Here is a 21,571-nt window from a genome sequence, read left to right on the forward strand (position 1 = left end):
CCCTCAGCGCCCGCCCCACGACCTTGCCAGCAGCTCCGCTCTGGGGCCTCGGCCGGGCTCTCCCTGCACAGGGTGGCCACTTTGCTGCCCCTCTGCGACCTCTGCCTGGACGTGATTGGAGGACAGAAGCCGAAGTCTCCGTGCCCAGTCTGCTTCATTCGTTCGTTCATTCATTTATTCATTCATTCAACACAACTCGGAACACCTTCCATGTTACAGGTAGTGTTCCTGGCGTTTCGGATACATAAGTGACAAATGCGTAGAACATATGGTATGTCAGATGCTGGTAAGTGTCATTGAGAACACTGGAAAGGGTGCTGGGATTGTGGGTTGCAATTTTGAATAGAATGTTCAAGGGAAAATTTACTAATGAGGTTACATTTGAGCAAAAGCCTGAAGAAGGTTAGAAAGCGAGCCAATGGGTTATCTGGGGGGAAAGTGTTCAGACAGCCCTCGCCTGTTTGGCTCAGTGGATAGAGCGTCAGCCTGCTGACTGAAGGGTCCCAGGTTCAATTCCGACCCAGGGCACATACCTGGGTTGTGGGCTGGATCCCCAGTAGGGGGCACACAGAAGGCAGCTGATCAATGATTTTCTCTCATCTACCTCCCCCTTCCTCTCTGAAATCAATAAAGAAATATATGTATATTTTAAAAAGAAAGTGTTCAGGAAAAGGGAAGAACAACTGCAAAATTCCCAAGAGCAGCATGCGTAGATGTTTCAGAAACAGAAGTAGGCATTTTGGCTGGAGCGGAATGAAGGAGGGGAACGTGGTAGAAGATGAGGTCAGAAAGGGAAAGAAGGCAAGATCACATCCACCTTGTAAGTCATTGTGAGAGCTTGAGTTTTTATTCCCAGAGAGATGGGAAGCCACCGAAGGGTCCCAGCAAAGGAGGGCCATCATCCAGCAGGTTTTACAAAGGATCAGGCCCACCACACAACAGGAATGGAAGGAAGGACAACAGAGCGGAGGCTATGCAATAACGCAGGCCAGGAACAAAAGGAGCTTGGGTCAGGTAGCAGGAGTTAGGCATGGTGATCTGGATATATTGTGAGTGAAGAATTGACAATCTCCTGGTGAAAGAGAGATAAAGAATGGTCAAAGGTGACATTATTTTTCTAACTGAATTCCTGGAAAAATGGAATTGTCATTGCATCTTGCAGAGATGCAAGTTTTTTGGGGGGAAATCATATGATCTTGTTTTTGGACATGTTTTCAAAACCTTTTCCACCTCTAAGTGTTGAGCTGGCTATACATGTCTGGAGTACAGGGGGAGGAAAGGTTCGAGCTGGAGGAAAAACTTGGGCGAGGCATCAATGAATGGACAGCATTTGAATGACTCTCTCAAGGGGAGAGTTTGGATGAGATGGAGAGAATGTAGTCAGAGAGGAAAGGAGGTCCAGGAACTGGGCACTCGAATTGAGCTTCTTCGTTGCTGGGTTCCACCAGTGTAGCCAGATGACCAGGTGTGTGCCCTGTCCTGCTGCAGTCCCAACCATGGGTCTCCCACCACCCACTCCCAGCTCCATGCAGTCGATGCCGCCTCTGGCCTCTGCAAAAGGCTTGCTCACCCTGCCCAGAAAGATCTGAGTCCTAAAGATGAAGAAGGAAAATAGGAAGGGGCTGAGGTCTGAAGAAATCACAGTACTTTGCAGGGAACAGCCCTGTCCACATGGTCAATATTTACCAAGAGGAGTTTTGGGTTAACTGTCAGCTCTAAGATTGACCAGAACTTCCCATATCTAGCACAACCCTGACAATGCTGAACAGCACCTGTTCTGCTGGGGTTCATGGGAAATACTCCAACCAGAGTTTCCCATCTAAGCCAGTTACTTGTGTGCACAGAACAATGCTCCCACCCTAAGTTCTGTGTTTCAGAACGGAACCTCATCCAATGGGAAAGCCAATCTCAGGAGCCACTGCACCATTACCCACTTGCCCTATGATTCCTTGGATGACTTTTAGCCCAACAGTAGCCACTAATTCCTTTTTCTAATAGGCTGTTTTTGGCGACTCTGGTGGACATCTCTTGTCTTTGTCCAAAACCGCTACCTCCAACCCTTGTGTTTTTACTTCTCTCTGATCATATCAGATATGAGCACATGACCCCAGTCAGCCAAACACGCTCCTTTTCTGTGACCCTGGTGCCAGCAGCAGACACTCCCAGCTTTTTGTGGTGGTAGATTGCCTTTCTGAAAGGACAAGCCTGAGGGTCAGTCCTTGGTCTCAAGGAAAACAATGGAGAGAATGACCCCCAGAGAGAAGCCAGAGGGAACCTCACAGGGCCCAGGTTCCTGGGGTGGGGCCACCTGTCTGCAGCTGGTACAGGGTCAGTGATTTCTCTTCACGGGGAAGTTGTCTTGAGCTGAACTGTCACAACTCCCAAGTATTTCCAAAGGTTTTTTGGGTGTTCACCTGCCGCTGCCACACTCTCTTCTCCAACATCCTCTTGTCCACCCTCGTCTTATAGGAGGGGCTCTGGGCACTGAAGCAGCAGGAGGTGAGACCTCTGATCATTGCCTTTTTGAAGTTTTCATCTTTTTGACATTCCTTTCTGTGCATCTGCAGAAGTCTAGCCTCTATGGGTCCCAGCAGGTTCAACTATTCTGGATTTCCCCACTACTATTTTATGTTTAACATCAGACTTTGAAATTCCAAAGTTGCATGTATTTTCTACACTAGCAAAAAACTAGGTTCCTACCTGGAAGGCCATGTTACAGTAGCCACGGAAAGAAAACAAAAAGAACAAAGGAAGATTGTTATTAATTGAAAGCCATACATCATCCAGTTGACATGGTGACTATTCCTGCCAGTTTACTCTGTGCAGAGTTCTGTGCTAAATTTTCTCCTATGCAACCCTCAAAACAGCCTTATGTTGTCCTTCCCACTTAACAGACAGGTTGAGAAATCTAAAAACAACCACTCTGCTAGTAAGTAGAGAACCAACCCACGGTTGCCTCCTGATTCATGAGCTGTTCTTTTTTTAAAAAATATATTTTATTGATATTTTTACAGAGAGGAAGGGAGAAGGATAGAGAGTTAGAAACATTGATGAGAGAGAAACATCGATCAGCTGCCTCCTGCACATCTCCCTCTGGGGATGTGCCCGCAACCCAGGTACCTGCCCTTGACCGGAATCGAACCTGGGACCCCTCAGTCCGTAGGCTGACGCTCTATCCACTGAGCCAAACCGGTTTTGGCTCATGAGCTGTTCTTAATCAAACCCTGTCTTGTCTGCCATTTTCTGGCTTTTACCTATCATCTCAGTTTTGTTTTAATATCAATTAGGCCTCTGATTGACAGGGTAGAATTTTACAAGTGGAAATGGCCAAGAATGGCATCTCAAACAGAAAGGATAACAGCATGGCAAAGGCAGAGAGGGGTGGAGGTACAGGAACTGGGCACTCAAACGGTGGGGGAGTAATCAGTCACTGACTGGAGTGTGAGGTGGGGCATCTCTGATCAAGTCTTAGGGGAGTAGAGAGGGGTCTATAGCTTGCAAAAATATCAGTGTAAGGTAATCTTACATTCTGACACAGTGAACCTACTGTTTTCTATCACCATCACCACAATCAGCACCATATGTTATACCAAGCCCGGTCTGCAAACCTCAGAGTATAGGGTTCAGGGTCCCAGGAATCCTGAGGGGTCTTATGTGCCCAGACCAGGGGCTGATGAACCACAACGGAGAGAAAACCTGGTTCAGAATGTTCAAAGACCCTGCTTCCGCGCTGGGCACCTGCAAGTGACCTCAGTAAGTCTGGCCCTGGACAGAGGAGTGGACTGGAGGGTGGCCCTGAACTCGGAGGAAAGTTAGGAAGTCCAAACTTTAAACAAGGGTTAATTTCAGAGCCTAAGGAAAACCAATGCGCTTCCCCTGAGTATTTGCAAAACCAGCACTTGCTGAGCCTGTGGCGGGCAAAGTTCCAAACAAGAGCCCTGTTATACAGATGGGGAAACTGAGTCAGACCTTAATTTGGGGCCGCTGGACAGGGCCAGGCAGGACCTGGAGACCAGGGGATCACCAGTAAAGGCGGAGGCAGAGGGAAAGGGAGTGTGTGTGTTTTCTGGCCCTGAGTTGAAGAAGCCCGAGGGAGGTCAGGCGCGAGGGGATCCACCCCATGACTTTTCATAAGCTGTTCCCGTTCCGGAGAGGCGCACCCACTGGGGATGCTGAGTCACGGTGACCGACGAGGCGTAGGGCGCCACACCTCCCTGCCACCCCGCGCAGCTCCCTCCCTGCCACCCCGCGCAGCTCCCGGGGCTGGCTCCCGCTCGCGAGGGGCGGTGTGCGTGTGTCTACCAGCAGGGAAGGCGGAAGCCCGACAGGTGGGGGGCGGGGGAGCACACGCGTTAGCGTGTGGGCTCGCACGTCCGGGGTGCGCATGTGCGCATGTCCCCGCGCCTATTTGGGGGCGGGGAGGAGAGGGTGCAGATGGAGGAGAAGGGGGTGCAGAGGGGCACTCGCTGACGCCCCTGCCCGCACGCTTGGGATGGACGCGCCTGCGCATGTGCGCATGTGTGCATACCCTGGGGATGGGCGTGCGCCTGCGCACGCAGGAATGGGAGGGGGCGCCGGCGCCCTGGGAGGCCCCAAGTTCGTCCTGCGTAGGCGTGACGCTTCGGGATGTCGCCCCAGGTTTTTCGTGTGAGTCCATTGTTAGGTACATGAACAGAAGTTCTCCACCGCACAATGGCTGCGTTTCCATGAGAATAGCAAACTCTATACTTAGTAAAAGGCTACTCAGTCCTATCCAGTTCCTAATGTCAACCCCTCCTTGCGGTGGAAGAACAAACTCTGGTCACCATGTATTTTAGTCCTAAATGAGAGGCGATTTCATTTCAAGTCTAGATCTATTTTTTTGCTCTGTATTAGAAGTTTGCCTCTGGCCCCAGCAACACCTCCTTTTGCCTGGCTTGTGTGGAGTTGCTTCCTGCTGTTCTGCACGGGGACGGGGACATGTGGCCATGAATGACTTGACTTGCTCCTTCCTATCATGAAGCCCTGGTTCTAGTGAGGGGCAAAGAAATGCAAACACACGCTTCCAGGGGAGCGCTGATTGCTGTCATGAAAAACAAAGCCAAGTAGAGGTAGGCCAGGCCTGAGATCTGATGGAGAGGGCCTGAGCAGGAGCAGTTCCAGGAGCAACAGGCAAGTGGGCACCGGGAAGTTGATGTCAAGGTAGCAGGGGTGTAAGGAAAACCCTGAGGCCAGAGAGTGCAATGGAGATGTAAGAACACGGTAGAATTTAAATGTGGGTAAATACACACTTATAGGACTTCCTGACTGACTGAGACGACTAAAGACTGTCTTCTAGGCCACTTCCAGGCCCTTCACAGACATGCAGAAGCCTGGGCCCAGCCCGTCCACCCCTGTGGAATCAGGCCAGCTGAGTGTTACTTCCAGGAGCTTGCCCTGAAGGTTCCTTTGGCTGGGAGCCGGCTAGGCATGCTGACCGTGTACAGTGCTTTTTGGCAGTCGAAGAGCTGAGCACTGGAATGGTTTCTTCATTGCTGTCTATAGATCACAACAGGGGCCACAGCGCAGAGGGCCATCCCCTGCAAATGGTTAGCATTTGGCATTTCGGCTACACTCCGAGAGCTGGATGCCACACCAAGGATACCCCAAGTGAGGAAGGACTATCACCAGTCTTACAAGGATCTCACCTGCTTGTATGTTACACGCTATTTCTCAAACGGGGTGAGGCCTCCAAGGACCCTCTGGGGACTCAGATGTAACATCTGTTCTGCTTCCATCGCCACCCATCCAGCACATAACCCAGGGTTACATGACTCCTATCTCCACCACTATTGTTCATCAGGTCAGTGTTAATACCAGGTACTCGTGTTAAATAGGAACACGCTTGGATAAATGTTTTGCCAGCTGGCTTTTAATATGAACTTTCCTTAAATACACTCATGCAACTTAGCTGTTCCTGAGGTATAGGTCCTCATGCTCAGCTTCTGGGCATCACAGAAGCATGAGTGGTGCTTACAGTTAGATTATGTATTAGTTAGAGGCCCTGTGCATGAAAATTTGTGCATGGGGGGGGCTCCTTTTTTCCTATGTGCTGGGGGGGGGGGGGGGAGTTCCCTCAGCCTGGCCTGACCCCTCTCAGTCTGGGAGCCCTCAGGGAATGTCCTACTGAGGGCTTGGCCACAGTCTGGCTTCCCTCTGCAGAAGGCGATCAGAAGGATTGGGGAAGGCAACGCCTCCATCACCGTGCTGCTGCTGCTGAACTTGGCCCTCGCTTCTTTGCTCTGGCCCTGCCCCCTGCCCATTTGTGTGTGTGGTGATCTGGGGCCAGGCCGGCTGTGGGAGGTTGAGATACCTCGGTTGCACCCGTCCAGCCTCTGCAGAGGCTCCAGGACCACGGGTCGCCCCGCCTCTGCGAACTGAGGCGCCCTGCAGCACACGTGGGACCAGCCTGGGCACTCGGTGCAGCTGCCTCTCCTGCGCCACTGCCCTTGGCCCTCGCAGCTGCCGCGGCTTTGTCCAGAAGAACGTCTGGTCTAATTAGCATATTACCCTTTTATATAGGTGCTCACACTAAGTTAATGAAAAAAGTTTCAATCAAGTGCTGTCTTGTAGTAAATGAAAATGAGTTGAAATTCCTCTGTAACCCAACCTCTAGTTGTGGTTCCCAATGTACAATCTATTCTTCTGCTTAGCAGGATGATCATCCAGTCAGACTAGTCCTCCTTGTCCCTCTGAGGTATGGTTTCTGCCATATATTGGGTCCCTTATCCCTGGGTCTGCTCCCTGGAAAGGCTGCCTGGGCAGCGGATAGTATACATGCTGGTATCCTTCCAAGTGGTCTTCACCATGACATTGGCCTTGGGGAAGCCAGAAGGAGAGGTGTGGTAGGTTGTCTTGTTTCCTGCTCACCCACCGCAGTTCATCCTATCGCCTCAGTGGTCTTTCCCCTTTCAAGTTTTCAGAATCAGACAACAGACTGACCTAAAAACCAATTCAGGTGCAGCTTTTCAAAGTAACGAACCAAGTAGGGCTTCTGACGGTTTCTGTTGCAGTTCATTTTAAACAGACATACAAAATATATTATTAAATGTGTATTTTTAATAAAGCCAAGTTAATTTACTTATAGGAGCTTTAAAAGATACAAAATGTAGAGTTCCAGTTTGGAAGCATTGTAACTATTCACACAATGTCCTGCTGATGCCTGAGCAAGGACCCATGCCCGGCCACACAAAGGACACACACGCTCACACATGCAAACACACGCACTTTGGAGAGGCTCCTCTGCCAAGCGCAGCACCTGGAATTACCAGTGTTCAGAACAAGGTGGTGCTGAGAACACAGCACCTACCAGGAGACCACACAAACAGCTTCACACAGTCTCACAGCCCATGGAGATGCAATTAAAAAATGTCTTAAGAAAAACAGACTAGAATGGGACAATTAGCAACTTCGACTCAGCTGTGCTGGGGCATCAAGGACTGACCTCGGACCAGGGTGAGGTCTTGGGGAGGCACTATTAATACAAGAGTACTTTAGTATATCAGAACTTGAAATACAGGGTACTGTGGACACATTACTGAAGGAAATCGAAAACTACGTTACAAGTCAAACAGCCACAAACAACTTCAACAGAGTTTAGTGCACACACTGTGACGGCTAACACAGACAAGAGCCACGCAGGGTTGGTGCAGAGCACGTGCCTGAAGAAGACTATGTACAAAACAGTTCTCTGTAAACATGGTGAGGTGAATGTTCAGAACCCATGGTGAAAGGATCACAAGTACAGGCAGCAATGGCATCCCCACACAGCACAGGACAACACCCGGGCCTGGAAGTAGCCTGGCGACACAGTATTGAAAATTCAGGCGGCTGGGCTCAGACACCCTCAGGGCCCTCTATAATTAGTGTGTATACAGACATATATATATATTTTCTTTTTGGTATTTTTTAAATATAAATTTACTTATATCTGTAGAAAAATGAGAACATAAATGTGTTATTACAATCTTTGCTGGAAAAGGTTATATGGAGTTAGAAAGAATAAACCATTTATTAGTAGTTAACATATATTAAAATGGTTTAATGATTTAAGAAAATATAAAAAAAATATTAATACTGTCAAACTTTCATACCAGAAAATATTACAGATTTTTTTCAATTAGACTTTTTCAAAGATGAAATATGAAAAATTTAAATAAGTTTTATATAAAGAACTTCTGTAACCTCAATTAATATACAGTGGGATGTCTATTCTATATAGATATATTTATTATTATTTCTCAATTTAAGCACCATTCAATTCTTCTGGATCCATTCTGGCTGGAAAATCCCTAAATCCACAGGATGTTATCTATTTAATGGCACGTTAACTGAATATGAGGTGGGTTTTTAAAAAAAGAAAATACTTTAATTCCTATCTATATCTTAATTGGTTTGTCTTGAGCCAGCTCATAAAAGTTACTGCAATTTCAAGGGCTGCTGTCTCTGTACAGCCTCTTGACCACACCCAACCTCTGAGACTGTATTGAAGCCTCTGGCCGTGTGTGGAAGGACCTGAGGGCAGCAGGTGTGTCTTTGTCCTGCAGACAGTAGCCAGCTGGCTCATCTCCGTGCACCATCAGGAATTGCCTCGACTTCAGTTTTATGATCCTGCTTTTGTAAATCGGACAAAAGCTGCGCTCCCTCGGTGCTGCTGGGGTGGTGAGGGCTGCCCACACAGAAAACCCAGGTAACTAATTCTGATCACACATATTCTGTATGTTGCCCATTTTGTATAAGCTTAAATAAAAATAGTGTTGAACAAACCTCCAGCCGCTATATTTGTTATCTTAAAAACTTCAATGCATTTTAGGCAGGAGATGTTTTAACTGAAAACCTGTATGAAAAATAGCTATAAAATACAGTGATTGGTGTGGTCATCACTTAATGTGTTAAGAAGGGAGAGGTTTCAGAAGAATGGTCAGTTTTGCAGTCATCCTTCCAGCCTGATGCCTTCCCAGCACACACAGTGGGACTACAAACTCCAGAGCTATTTCTCAGAGGGTGGCCTGTGGCCCAGCTGCATCAGAATCACCAGAAGTGCTTATTAAGCTAGAAGATCCAGCATTTCCCTGAGGAGGGTCAGAGACCTCTGTCTTCAGCTGGCCCTCCAGGGGTCTGATGCCTCCAAAGTTTGGGAAGCCAGGCCTTAAAGGCTTGGAGCTGCCAACCACCCCCATCCCCAAGGATCCTTGCCTGGGACAGGGGTGCACTGGTCCTCTGGGGGGTTGGTGCCAACTAGTCAGCCCTAGGATGGGGACACTGGCCCCAACAGCTTTGGTCAGGCAGGCCTGGGTCAGTACTGGGGCAAGTAGGCTGGCCTGCGCTCAGCCTTCCCCGGGAAGGCCTTGAAGCCCTTGGGCGCTGCCTTGTGTGCTGCTGGGGGTGGGGGCTGTGGTGGGGTCTGCACGTAGGAGAAGGAGGCCGTGCTGCAATCACTGCTTGCAGCCCATACCGGGGACTGCAGCATCTGCATGGTGTCGTTCCATTGGCTGCCAGGGCTGGTGACCGCATAGAGTGGTGCGCCTGGGCTAGGCAGTGTGCTGGGCAGTGGAGAAGGGTGTTGCCAGGGTGCTTTGGGTGGCCACGTTTTGGTTTTGTTATCCTGAGAGACAGAAGAAGGTTCTTAGTGGCATTTCTGGCAATTTATCATCTTTCCCGCCGCCCCGATCTCTGCCCTGTTTTCACGTAGGAGACAGGGTGAGAGCCTCTCCCTCTCCCACAGCCTGGGACAGCACTGTGCAGGAGAACTGGCAGTGGCAGGAATGTTGTCTGCACTGTTCAGTGCAGTAGCCACGTGCCAGTTATGGCTAGTGCAACCATGACTCAATTTTTATTTACATTGATTTCCATTGATATTCAAATAGCTACACGTGGTAGTGTCTACCATATCAGGCCGCACAGTCCCAGAGCTTCCTCTACATATGGCTCTGAGTTAGCTGAGCTGGCTGATCATTTAGACAAAATCATGGGAAAAAAGTTGTTCACCACAAAGATCCCATCATTTCTTTGATGCCCTCTTAAAATTTCAGCTTTGGTCCCTGGCCGGTTTGGCTTAGTGGATAGAGTGTTGGCCTGCAGGCTCAAAGGCCCCGGGTTCAATTCCGGTCAAGGGCATGTACCTTGGTTGCAGACACATCCCCAGTGGGGGGTGTGCAGGAGGTAGCTGATCAATGTTTCTATCTCATCGATGTTTCTAACTCTCCCTCTCCCTTCCTCTCTATAAAAAAAATCAATAAAATATATTTAAAAAACCCCCAAAACTTCAGCTTTGGGCTCTGGTTGGGTGGCTCAGTTGGCTGGAACGTTGTCCTGTACACCAAGAGATTGTGGGTTCAATTCCCCCGATGCCCAGTCAGGGCACATGCCTAGGTTGTGGGTTTGATCCCTGATTGGGGAACGTTTGGGAGGCAACCGATCAAAGTTTCTCTCTCACAGCCATGTTTCTCTCGCTCCCTTCCACTTTCTCTAAAAATCAATAAACATATCCTTGAATGAAAATAATTAAATAAATAAATGAATAAAAAACGAAAAAAATACTTCAACCTTGGAACCTTGCTCATGGTCTGTACCCAATAGAGCCAGCCCTGTGGCCAGAGCAGAGCCCCCAATACCTGATTCACATCCTCCACTGTGGTAAGAAGAGGCGGTGAGGGCAGCGTGCTGGTCTCCTGCTCTCCACTGCTGTGTTTCCTGAAAGAACCAAGAGCTCAGTGCAATAGATGCCTTGTTTCCTGTCCAGCTTACCTCCATGGGGCACCTTATCCACTTGGCTCTGGCATCTGGGGCACTGATTCTAGGTGGGTGTGTGGAGACGTGCTTGGATACACAGCGTGCAGGGGAAAAAAGTGAGTCACCATCAAATGCTGCATTCCGCAAGCCATCACAGGGTTGGGATAGAGTAGGGGTGGCAGGCATGAGGACAAATACTGGCTCTTTCAGCTGCTCTCTGAGTCCATCAGCTATGGAAGCGGTTCTCAACCTATGGGTCGCGACCCCTTTGGGGGTCAAACGACCCTTTCACAGGGGTTGCCTAAGACCATCGGAAAACACATATAGAATTATATATTGTTTCTGTCAATCAATATGCTTTAATTATGTTCAATTTGTAACAATGAAATTGGGGGTCATGTATTAAAGGGTCGCGGCATTAGGAAGGTTGAGAACCACTGAGCTATGGCCTTTTGTTAATTTATTCAACAGATACTGATTACTTACCATGCAATGTGGATATGTGACTATAAACTAAAAGCCTGTTAAGTTTCACAACTGACATGAAGTTTGTTATAAGGATGAAAAAGGCAGGATTAGCAGGTTCAGAGCCGGGTAACTCAGTCTATCAGCGCTCCTGCATGCAGACAGCAGTCTCTGCAGAGGTGATGCTACAGGTCACTGAGATGTCTAACCAGCCTCCCTGATTTCCCATGTCTCAAACAGAAGTCTGAAACTCCACCCCTGGCTCCATCCTGCTTCTCCTGCAGTCCTCCCAGTCTTGGTCCATGGCACCCCCTTTCACACAGATAGATATTCAGGCCAAAAACTTGCCTATCATCCTTGATTCTCCTCTCTCACACGTACCCTCTGCCAATACCTCACCGGTGCCCCCTCATTGTGTTCAGCTTTCTGCTCATCAGAGGCCTTCCTGACTCTCATTCTGAAAACAGAAAATCCACCTGTCCCTTGCACTCTGCCCCCAAACCCTGCTTTATTTTTCTTCACAGCATCTAACCCAATCTGACATATTTTGTTGTTGTTGTTTTAAATCTGCCTTCCTGCAACAGAATATACCTTCCACAAGGAGGGGGATTTTGTTTTGTTTGCCGCTACATTACAGTGTCTGGTACATGATAGGTGCCAATGAATGAATGAATGAATGAATGAATGACGTTAACTTCTCCAAGTCTCAACTTCTTCATCTATGAATTGGGGGTAAAACAGTACTTGTATAATAAGATGGTTGCTATGTGCTGAATTATGTCACCCCCCTACCCCCCAATTCATATGTTGACTTTAAATTCATATGCTGAAGTCCTAACTCCCAATACCTTATACTGTGAGTGTATTTAGACATAAGGTGCTTAAACACCTAAGTTAAAATGAAGTCATTAGGGTGGGTTCTAATCCAATGTGACTGTTGTCCTTATAGGAAGAGAAGATTAGGACACGGACACACACAGGAGAAGACCATGTGAAGATACAAAGAGAAGAAGGCTGTCTGCAAGCCCCGGAGAGAGACCTCAGAGGAAACCAACCCTGTTGACACCCTGATCTCAGACTTCAAGCCTCCAGAACTGTAGGAAAATAAACTTATCTCGTTTAAGCCCCCAGTCTGTGGTACTTGGTTACGGTAGCCCTAGCAAATAAATACAGAGGTTGCGAGAACTGAGTGAGAAAATGTACGTAAATGCTTACCCAGGGCCTAGCTTGTATTAGCAATCACTCTCATCACCACTGTTACAACTCTGTGACTCAGGTAACCTTCCCTCTTCACCTACCCACGCCCCATTGCTTATCCACTGAAGCCCGACCTGTCACACCAGGGCCGTGTAACCTGGCCTCCCTTTCCTCTCCACAGCATGACTGCCACTGCTCAGGCAGCCCTGCATGCTATTTCCTGCCCACATCCTTTAGACTGCCACTCTGGGCCTCTGCTTTCTCACACCCACAAAGTCTTTCTACTTCTCGTAACCAAATTATCCTCTTATTTCAGGGTCCATTTAAATATGAGATCTAAACTTCTTAGATCTGAATATATATTTCTATTTTTTTCAACTTTGAAATACCAGTCAGAGGTCATTTTATCCACCTCTCCCTTTCACAAGGAAACTGAGGGTCAAGCCTTTTATTTGGAGCTGCAAAGCCTGCTGGTGAGCCCTGATTAGAACTTGCTTGTCCTGGTCCTGCTCCCCCCACTCCCACAAAAGGCTGCCTCCTGCAAGGCACAGACCAACACAGGCAAACCCGGTCTCAGAACTCTCCCTTGCCTGACATACTGGAACTTTTTTACTTCCATTGGCATGAGACTATTCTGCCAGCAAAACTCAACCCAATGTTAAGTCACCCGGACTACAGGCCTGTGTGGTGGCCCCACAGAGGCCTAAGCAAGACAGTGCCAGCGAAGGCCCTCTGCCTTTTTCACACAGGCCGATTGGGAACAGTGGGCTCCTGAGCTTTCCGGAGGACTAAGCTGTGGATCACATTCACGTGCCCCATCCTTTGATTCAGAAATCTCTTCATACCTTCTCTGCTTGACAGCAGCAACGAGGTCAGGCCCTGAAAACATGGAGAACAAGCTGTCGCCATTGGCGGAGGATGTCTCATCACTCGAGCTGGCTGAGTCTCCCTGAGTACCCGACCAGCCGCTGTGCAGGCCATCCCTGAAAGCCAAAGAGAGAAGTTGGTCCTGGGCCTCCTGCAGCCAGCCTAGACACCGGCAGCCCAAACCAAGCTCTAAAAGAAGTCTTTACCCTCCACTCATCTCACACCAAATAGTGGTTTCTTATGTCTTACATGCAGGTCCACGTGCAAGTGACCTGTGCAGTTCAAACCTGCCTTATTCAAGGGTCAACTGTACTTTTGTGCCGTGGCTAGGAACCCATGAATGCAGAGAGTCAACTTAAATTTGTGTGGATTTTCAACTGCATGGTGGGTTGGTGCCCCTAGCCCTTGTGATGTTCAAGGGACAACTGTAATACATATGCATTACTGCCCTTTATTCCTCTCAGAAACCTGTGGTTTACATATGATATTCCTCAGAGCAAACAAAAACTTGAGGTGGTCTTTAGCTGTCCAGATTTCTTAACCAGGTAGCAATAAGAGATGTGAAAAACCAATCCCCAGTTGTCTTTATGATGAAAATCCACAATTCTCTCCATTCAATGGAATCAGAACCATATATCTTTACCTTTTGTAAATGGTAAGGATCACATTCCATAAACTACATGGGTTTGTTTCAAAGACATGCTCATTTCAGCATAAAAACTTTGTTAAACATGCAATTTCTTTACACTATCAAATAAGATCCTTGTCTAGGGTGGAAGAGTCTGTCTAAAAAATCAATTTTATACCAATGGTGTGTTCACAGGGACACTTCATGCCACCGTGCATCCCACAGTTAATCACAAAACTCTGCCTCCTGAAGATCTGACCATTTTTCACTCTCATATGTGGGTTTGGAATTGAATTACTTGATAAGTGTGCACAAAGGCCCCAGGGGGGACACCCAGATCCCAAACTTAGCTTTACTGCCACGCCCAGCACTCACCCTTCTGTGAAGAACTCTGGGAAAGGCCAGGTCCTATGGGCATCATCCATGGGTGGCCAGTGTCCCCGAGGGTTGCCTGGACGGCGACTGTGTTGGACTTGCCGCTTCTGCTGCATTGCCTGGCTCACTCCTGCCACGTAGCGTGCAAATTCAGGGTCTGAACCCACTGTGTTGAGACAAAGGGATAAACAGGGTTTGGAGCCAAATTGGCCTCATTTCCTTTGCTACCTTCTGAGAATGTGCTGGTCACACACACAGAAAAGTGGTGAGCTGCCAGGCCTGTGGCCAAGTTGGCTGCAGGATTTGCCTAGCAGTCTGCAATGGTGAGCTGGGGCTTGGAGCACACAGGTCTGAGGTTCACCTATGGTGTGCATAGGACTGTCAGGAAGGCTTATGCCTAGGACAGAGGCAGGCTGAATGTGAACAGGAGACAGGGAGAACAAAAAAGGTTTGTTTTAGCCATAACTAAATATTAAGGACAAATACTTTAACATTTTCCAAAGTCTAATGTTAGATAGGTAACAACTTGGAAAGTCAGGTGAGCAGCCAACTAACCTGCAAGTTATCAAAGCATCAGGGTTAGCCAGCTAGAGAATATATGCCATTCCCACTTGGGCCCAACTCTGATAGAATATTTCCATGGATATTGGATGGCAAACCTGCTCGTTCAGTCTGAAGAAACAGGAGTGGTAATAGGCCCTGACCCAGTGACTCAGTTGGTTAGAGCCTCGTCTTGACATACCAAGATTGCAGGTTCGATCCCCAGTCAGGGTGCATATAAGAGCCAACCAATGAATGCATCAATACATGGAACCACAAACCAATGTGTCTCTCTCTCTCTCTCTCTCTCTCCCCCCCCTTCCTCTTTCTCTCTTAAAAGTGGTAAAAATAACATGAAATTTCAGGATGTATTAAGAGGTGCCTGGAAACATACTGGATAGAGCTGAGTAATGTGCAGGGCAGTAAAAGTGGGAGAAAAAAACAGCACAGAAGGTATATCTCTCTTAGAGAAAGAGTCAAACAAAAATCTATGGCAGCCCTTCCTCTCTGAAATCAATAAAATTAAAAAAACAAACAAATAAAAAACCCCAACCTGTGTGGTTCAGCGGTTGAGCGTTAACCTATGAACCAGGAGATCATGGTTTGATTCCTGGTCAGGGCACATGTCTGGATTGCGGGCTTGATCCCTGGTAGGGGGTATGCAGGAGGCAGCCCATCAATTATCCTCTCTCAACATTGATGTTTTTATCTCTCCTCTGAAATCAAGAAAAATATATATTTTTAAAAATTATGGCAGGAAAATACCCATGGGTCACAAACTGATTATGAATCAGCAGTTTGTATGTTTTAGGTCCAGGTTGGGAAAGACACTAAAAGCACAATCACACCGTTAGCTTTTGCTCAGGGCTCGGCCACAGGACCACTGCATGAAACTGTGCCATTGTGCACTATAGACAGATGCCCACAAGAGGGAGAGTAGAGGCTGAAATCAAGGCCCTGTCCCAGTGAGTCAAGCCATGTCCCCAGGGGCTGTGTGTATCTGTCCAGAGAGTGCCTTCTGTAATTCACCTGTCTATATAGACTCTATGCCCTTGGGACAGGTCTGCAGAAAGCTACATTAAGGACTTGAAGGTCAGAAAGGAACACCCAGAAGGAAAAGCTGGAAGGATTTGCAGGCTAAGGACATAAAGACAGTCTGGGCCTCAACAGGTATCAACAGTGATAAAATTCTGCCCTAGATGGTTTGGCTCAGTGGATAGAGCATTGGCCGGTGGACTGAAGGGTCCTGGGTTTGATTCCAGTCAAGGGCACATGCCCAGATAGCGGGCTCGATCCCCCATAAAGGGTGTGTAGGAAGCAGCTGATCAATGATTCTTTCTCATCATTGATGTTTCTATCTCTCTCTCCCTCTCCCTTTCTCTCTGAAATCAGCAAAAATATATTTAAAAAATAAAAGAAAGAATAAAGAATCTAAAGCTTCAGCATAGGTAACATCAACTCACCTGGATTTAAAAAAGAAAAACAACAACAGTGATAAAATTCTGCCAAATACCACTTATACTCTGGTTCACCTACATGACTGTCAAAAATGTACCGACTGTTTATCAGCAATGGAGGAAATGTGCCATGCCTCTTCCGCAGTGCCAGGGAGGCTTGCTCCTCCACAGCAGCTGGAGCTGTTTGCCCTTCCAGTAGCCCAGGGCATAAAGTTCCCCACATCCACCCACCCCAGGGCAGCAAGAACAAGAAAGCATGAGCAGCAGCTTGAGAAATTTCTAGAAGAAATAAAAAAACACTTCTGCCCTTTAACAATTAATGTTGGGTTGTTTTGTCAGGGAAACTCCTCTTCTTGTGGTTTTGTAAATATATACTATAGTTATGTGTAATATCTCAGAGTATTCCCCTTGTGAATGAAATATACTTTCCACTTCTGTATACCTTTTACTAAATTAGAGAAAAAAGCAATTTCTATATACTTATCTTGCATCTACACACTTTATCAGATTTGTTTACTAATTCTACAAGTTGCTTTTTTTTTTTTACTGAGTCTTGTTTTTTCCACGTCTATAGATAGCAAAGAGATGTGCTTTATAATCTATCATTTTCTAAAGCTTGTATCTCTTATTTCCCTTGTTTTTGTCTTGATGTATTTGCTAGAAAGTTCAAGATAAAGTTAAATGCTGTTGGTAGTGATAGCTGCCACCCTGTCTGGGTCTAGATTTTAACTGGAACTTTGTTTCACTATGCAAAGTGCTACTTACTATTTGTCAGGGAAACTCCTCTTCTTGTGGTTTTGTAAATATATACTATAGTTATGTGTAATATCTCAGAGTATTCCCCTTGTGAATGAAATATACTTTCCACTTCTGTATACCTTTTACTAAATTAGAGAAAAAAGCAATTTCTATATACTTATCTTGCATCTACACACTTTATCAGATTTGTTTACTAATTCTACAAGTTGCTTTTTTTTTTTACTGAGTCTTGTTTTTTCCACGTCTATAGATAGCAAAGAGATGTGCTTTATAATCTATCATTTTCTAAAGCTTGTATCTCTTATTTCCCTTGTTTTTGTCTTGATGTATTTGCTAGAAAGTTCAAGATAAAGTTAAATGCTGTTGGTAGTGATAGCTGCCACCCTGTCTGGGTCTAGATTTTAACTGGAACTTTGTTTCACTATGCAAAGTGCTACTTACTACTGGCTTTTGGTAGGCAGTCTTTTTTTTTTAAAATATATTTTATTGATTTTTTACAGAGAGAAAGAGAGAGGGACAGAGAGCCAGAAACATCGATGAGAGAGAAACATCGATCAACTGCCTCCCGCACACTCCCCACTGGGGATGTGCCCGCAACCAAGGCACATGCCCCCGACTGGAATCGAACCCCGGACCCTCGAGTCCGCAGACCGACACTCCATTCAGGGCTAGGTAGTCTTTTTTAAAAAATTTAAAAAAATTTATTTTTTACTCTAGAGATTGTCTCTCTTGAAAACAAACTCTACATTCTACACTCAGCCCCTTCCCCCCATAGTCTTTTTTTTATATTCAAGAAATTTCCTTTTATTCATTTTTTACTCTAAGGGATTTATTTATTTTTTAAGAACTGCTGGTGTCTTTTATTAAATGTCTCCATAGTATCTATTACTATGAGTTTTTCTCATTTAATTGGTCGATCTGATGGATTACCGTACATTAGCAGAGTTCCTTCTACTGAACCACCTTATACCCCTAAAGTAAACGGGGTTTAGTAACATCTGCACTGATGAATTTTCTTGCATCTATCCCCTCATACATGAGATGCACTATAGTTTGCTTTCTGTATAATCCTTATAAAGTTTTTATGGTAAAAATCATGTTGGCTTCATAATTACCTTTATAATCTCTTCTACTGAAATACATCTATAGATCTGGGCAGGTTTTCTACTTCTTGGTACCATTTTGGTAATGTATATTTTATTAGGAAAGAATCCATTTTCTATTAAGTTCTCAAATGTGTTGTCATCAAGTCATATGTAGTAATGTTTTAAGAGTTCTTCTAATCTCTCCTGTATCTGTAGTACTTATGTTTCCTTCTTTTTTTCTGGTCTTGTTTCTTTTAGCTCTTTTTTTCATTAATCCTCACACAAGAATATTTTTTTTCCATTGATATTTAGAGAGAGGAAGGGAAGGGAAGGGGAGAGAGAGAGAGAGACAGAGAGAGAGAGAGAGAGAGGGAGAGAGAGGAAGAGAAACTTCGATGTGAGAGAAACACATCTACTGGTTGCCTCCCACACACATCCAACCAAGGCAGGTATTGAGCCTGCAACTGAGGTGCCCCTGACTGGAATCAAATCCGGATCCTTCAGTCTGCAGGCCAATTTAGCCAGGGCTCGCTCTCTTTTTTTTTAATCCTCACCTAAGGATGTGTTTTTGTGGGTGTTTTTTTTTTTTTGAGAGGAAGGGAGTGGGAGAGGAAGGCACTGGATAGTGAACCTGCAACCTAGGCATGTGCCCTGACCGGGAATCAAACTGTGACCTCTTGGTTCATAGGTTGATGCTCAACCACTGAGCAACACCAGCCAGGCGAGGATGTGTGGTTTTTTTTTTTTTTGTTAACTCTCACCTGTGGATATTTTTTCCATTGCTTATTCAGACAGCGTGGAAGGGAGGGAGGGAGGGAAAGGTGGAGAGGAAGAGAGAGGGATATGTGAGAGACACATGGATTGGTTGCCTCCCCTGTGAGCCCAACTGGGCTGAGGAACAAACCTGCAACCCAGGTACATGCCCTTGACTGGGAATCGAACCTTTGAAGTTTCAGTCTACAGCCTGCGCTCTAACCATTGAACCACCAGCCAGGGATACTATAATTGTGGCTCTTATCCTTAATCAGTTCCTCCTCCTAGTTTATCTTTGTTTTGTTTCTAAGTTCTTTTTCTAATTTCCTAAGATAACTCTGGTGGTATACTCACACAGTGTATGTTGGGAGAAGCTGTATTCTATGAAGGCAGGAGGGTACCCTACCACCTTTCATAGGTGCTGGAGTTTAAGCAGAAAAGAACACCACAACAGGAAAAAGCCCCCACTGCTGTAGCTCCCATGAACGGGAGGGCCCAAACTGGAGCCCACTTGCACTAGTAGCTTCTCTTATGCCTCACCCTGTCCTCTGCAAAGTGAGAAAAAGAGTTCCATTTATCTTCTCAGTCTCAACCTCACTGCTTCCCACCTTTGCTGGGTCTGTCCCACACTTGCCATCAGGCAGTGAAAAAGGGTCTTTAAAATCACTTCCCCACAAGGCTGTGGCCAACTGGCCCTGTGATGTCCTCGGTGATTATATTTATGTTACAACCCTGAGGAGGGGGACTCACGTACCTGCAGGATCAAAAGGTAGAATCTCTCCCAACATTCCGAAGACTCCATCACTTTGGTCACGATTTGGCCAGGTATTATTTCTAGGTCCCTGCGGCTTCTGCCCTAAAACCTCTGACATCATGTTATCCATGTAGCTGCTCACCAGACCCAAGCTGTACAAGTCAGAACTGAGATCAGACATGCCAGGCCACTGGCCCAGAGGAGACAGACCCACTCCGACGGGCTGTGCTGGCTGCTGGGATGAGCCATGTACCCATTTCCCAGGGGCGCGAGGCTGGGGTGGGGGCTGCTGTGGTCCAATGGGTTGGAGCAGGTGTTGGTAGTATTGAACCTGGGGTTGTTGTTGCTTTGGGGACTGCTGCTGAGGTGCCAGGCCTTGCTGGGGTGTCAGAGGTGTGTGTGTCCCAGCTTGGGGTGGCCGCGGTGGAGGGGGCGCAGGCAGTGGTGGTTGCTGTGGCTGCATGGCTCCTGCCTTCTGTTCAGTCACCAAGGCTGTGGCAGCAGAATTACGCCTTGTCACTAATGGGGAGCCCTGATGTGACTGGCCCATATTAAAGCCGGAGAGAAAATCGATCACCTCCTGCATTTCCTGATCAGTTGGCAAGTTCATACCCTTCTCGTCCTTGCCATCATCCCCTTGCAGAAAGCTGTCAAGCCTCTCCATGAGAAAACCATTGGCCATTTGATTACTGGGATTCTGAGCTGACTGTGAAGGGTCTGCAGTCCGAGGAAAATTACCAATGTTCAAAATGCTTTGTAACCTTGAATCAATATTACTGGGCATTTTGGCTTTCTCTTCTGAACACCCAGCTATGAAGATGCTTTTGGAAGGGGTATTTAGGATGGAATAATTGGTGCTGCTGCCAGAGCTGGTACACGAAGCTTTCTTGGTGAAGCGGGATGTCAGTTTGGAGAAGGTCTTCTGCAGGCCGCCTGAAGGTTTGTTCCCATTTCCAGAAGGGAGGTCAGCCTGATTCCCAAAATCACACATCTCCCTTTGCAGCTGTATCTGTATGCAGGGCAAAGCTTGTTCCCTATTTCAACAGAAATGTAGTTTTTAAAAAAAGACAAATATACAAATTGGATAATGAAATAGATGTCTTTATGTTTAAGAAAGACTTCAAGAACAAAAAAGACCTCTCTGTGTGTTATTAGGTTCACTTATTTATATACTAGAGGCCCAGTGCATGAAATTCATGCACAGGTAGGGACCCTAGGCCGGGCCAGCAATCAGGGCTGATCAGGTTCCCCACCTCCCTGCCTCCTCCTTCCCTCGCTGCCCACATGCTGCCATGGCGTGGTTCCCCCCGCCTCCACCTTCCCTTGCCACCTGGGTGTCGCCACCACATGGTTCCCCCTGCCTCCCTGCCTCTGATATCCCTCACTCTCTCAGTACCCCACTGCCACTGCTGGTCCCCTGGCATGTTCCACGCTGCCCCCGGTGGACAGTGCACATCATAGAGAGTGATCAAACTACCATTCTCCCAAGGGGACGCTTTGCATATTAGCCTTTTATATATATAGATATAAAAAGCCAGTGACCGTAATGCCATAATGACCGGTTGCTATGATGCCCACTGCGGCCAGCGAATCTGCCCGAAGGGGGGTGGGGCTGGCCGGCCAACCTCCCACAGCCCCTCCCCCAAACCAGCCTGCTCCTGATTGGCCTCTCTCACCCTGATCAAGGGCAGGGTGGCCGGCCAACCCCCCTGCAACCCCTCCCCCTGGCTGGCCCCACCCCTGATCACCCCCCCACCCCAATAGGGGGTGGGGCTGGCTGGCTAACTTCCTGCAGCCCTTCCCCAAGGTTGGCCCTGCCCCGAATGGGCCCCCACCTCACTGAATGGCCTGCGGCCCCTCCTCCCAGCTGGCCCCACCCCTAATTGCTCCCACACTCTCATCAGGGGCAGGGCCACCAGCCAACCACTCATGGCCCCTCCCC

General features: G+C 47.2%; 1 protein-coding gene across 3 annotated transcripts in view; it reads right to left on the reverse strand.

Moving 5' to 3' along the window:
• Window positions 1–8,119: 8,119 nt before the first annotated feature.
• The window catches only part of KIAA0355 (KIAA0355 ortholog), an 85,430-nt gene continuing 71,978 nt past the window's right edge, over window positions 8,120–21,571 (reverse strand). For all 3 annotated transcript variants that reach the window (XM_015562938.1, XM_015562939.1, XM_006762163.2), the window contains 5 exons: window positions 19,630–20,663; window positions 14,282–14,447; window positions 13,257–13,394; window positions 10,632–10,710; window positions 8,120–9,622 (listed from right to left, as the gene is read on the reverse strand). In XM_015562938.1, the coding sequence (XP_015418424.1) occupies window positions 9,314–9,622; window positions 10,632–10,710; window positions 13,257–13,394; window positions 14,282–14,447; window positions 19,630–20,663 (1,726 nt within the window). In that variant the 3' untranslated portion in view covers window positions 8,120–9,313. The remainder of the gene's footprint in view (window positions 9,623–10,631; window positions 10,711–13,256; window positions 13,395–14,281; window positions 14,448–19,629; window positions 20,664–21,571) is intronic.

Source organism: Myotis davidii, unplaced genomic scaffold (assembly GCF_000327345.1).
Source record: "Myotis davidii unplaced genomic scaffold, ASM32734v1 scaffold77, whole genome shotgun sequence".
NCBI classification, from domain to species: domain Eukaryota; kingdom Metazoa; phylum Chordata; class Mammalia; order Chiroptera; family Vespertilionidae; genus Myotis; species Myotis davidii.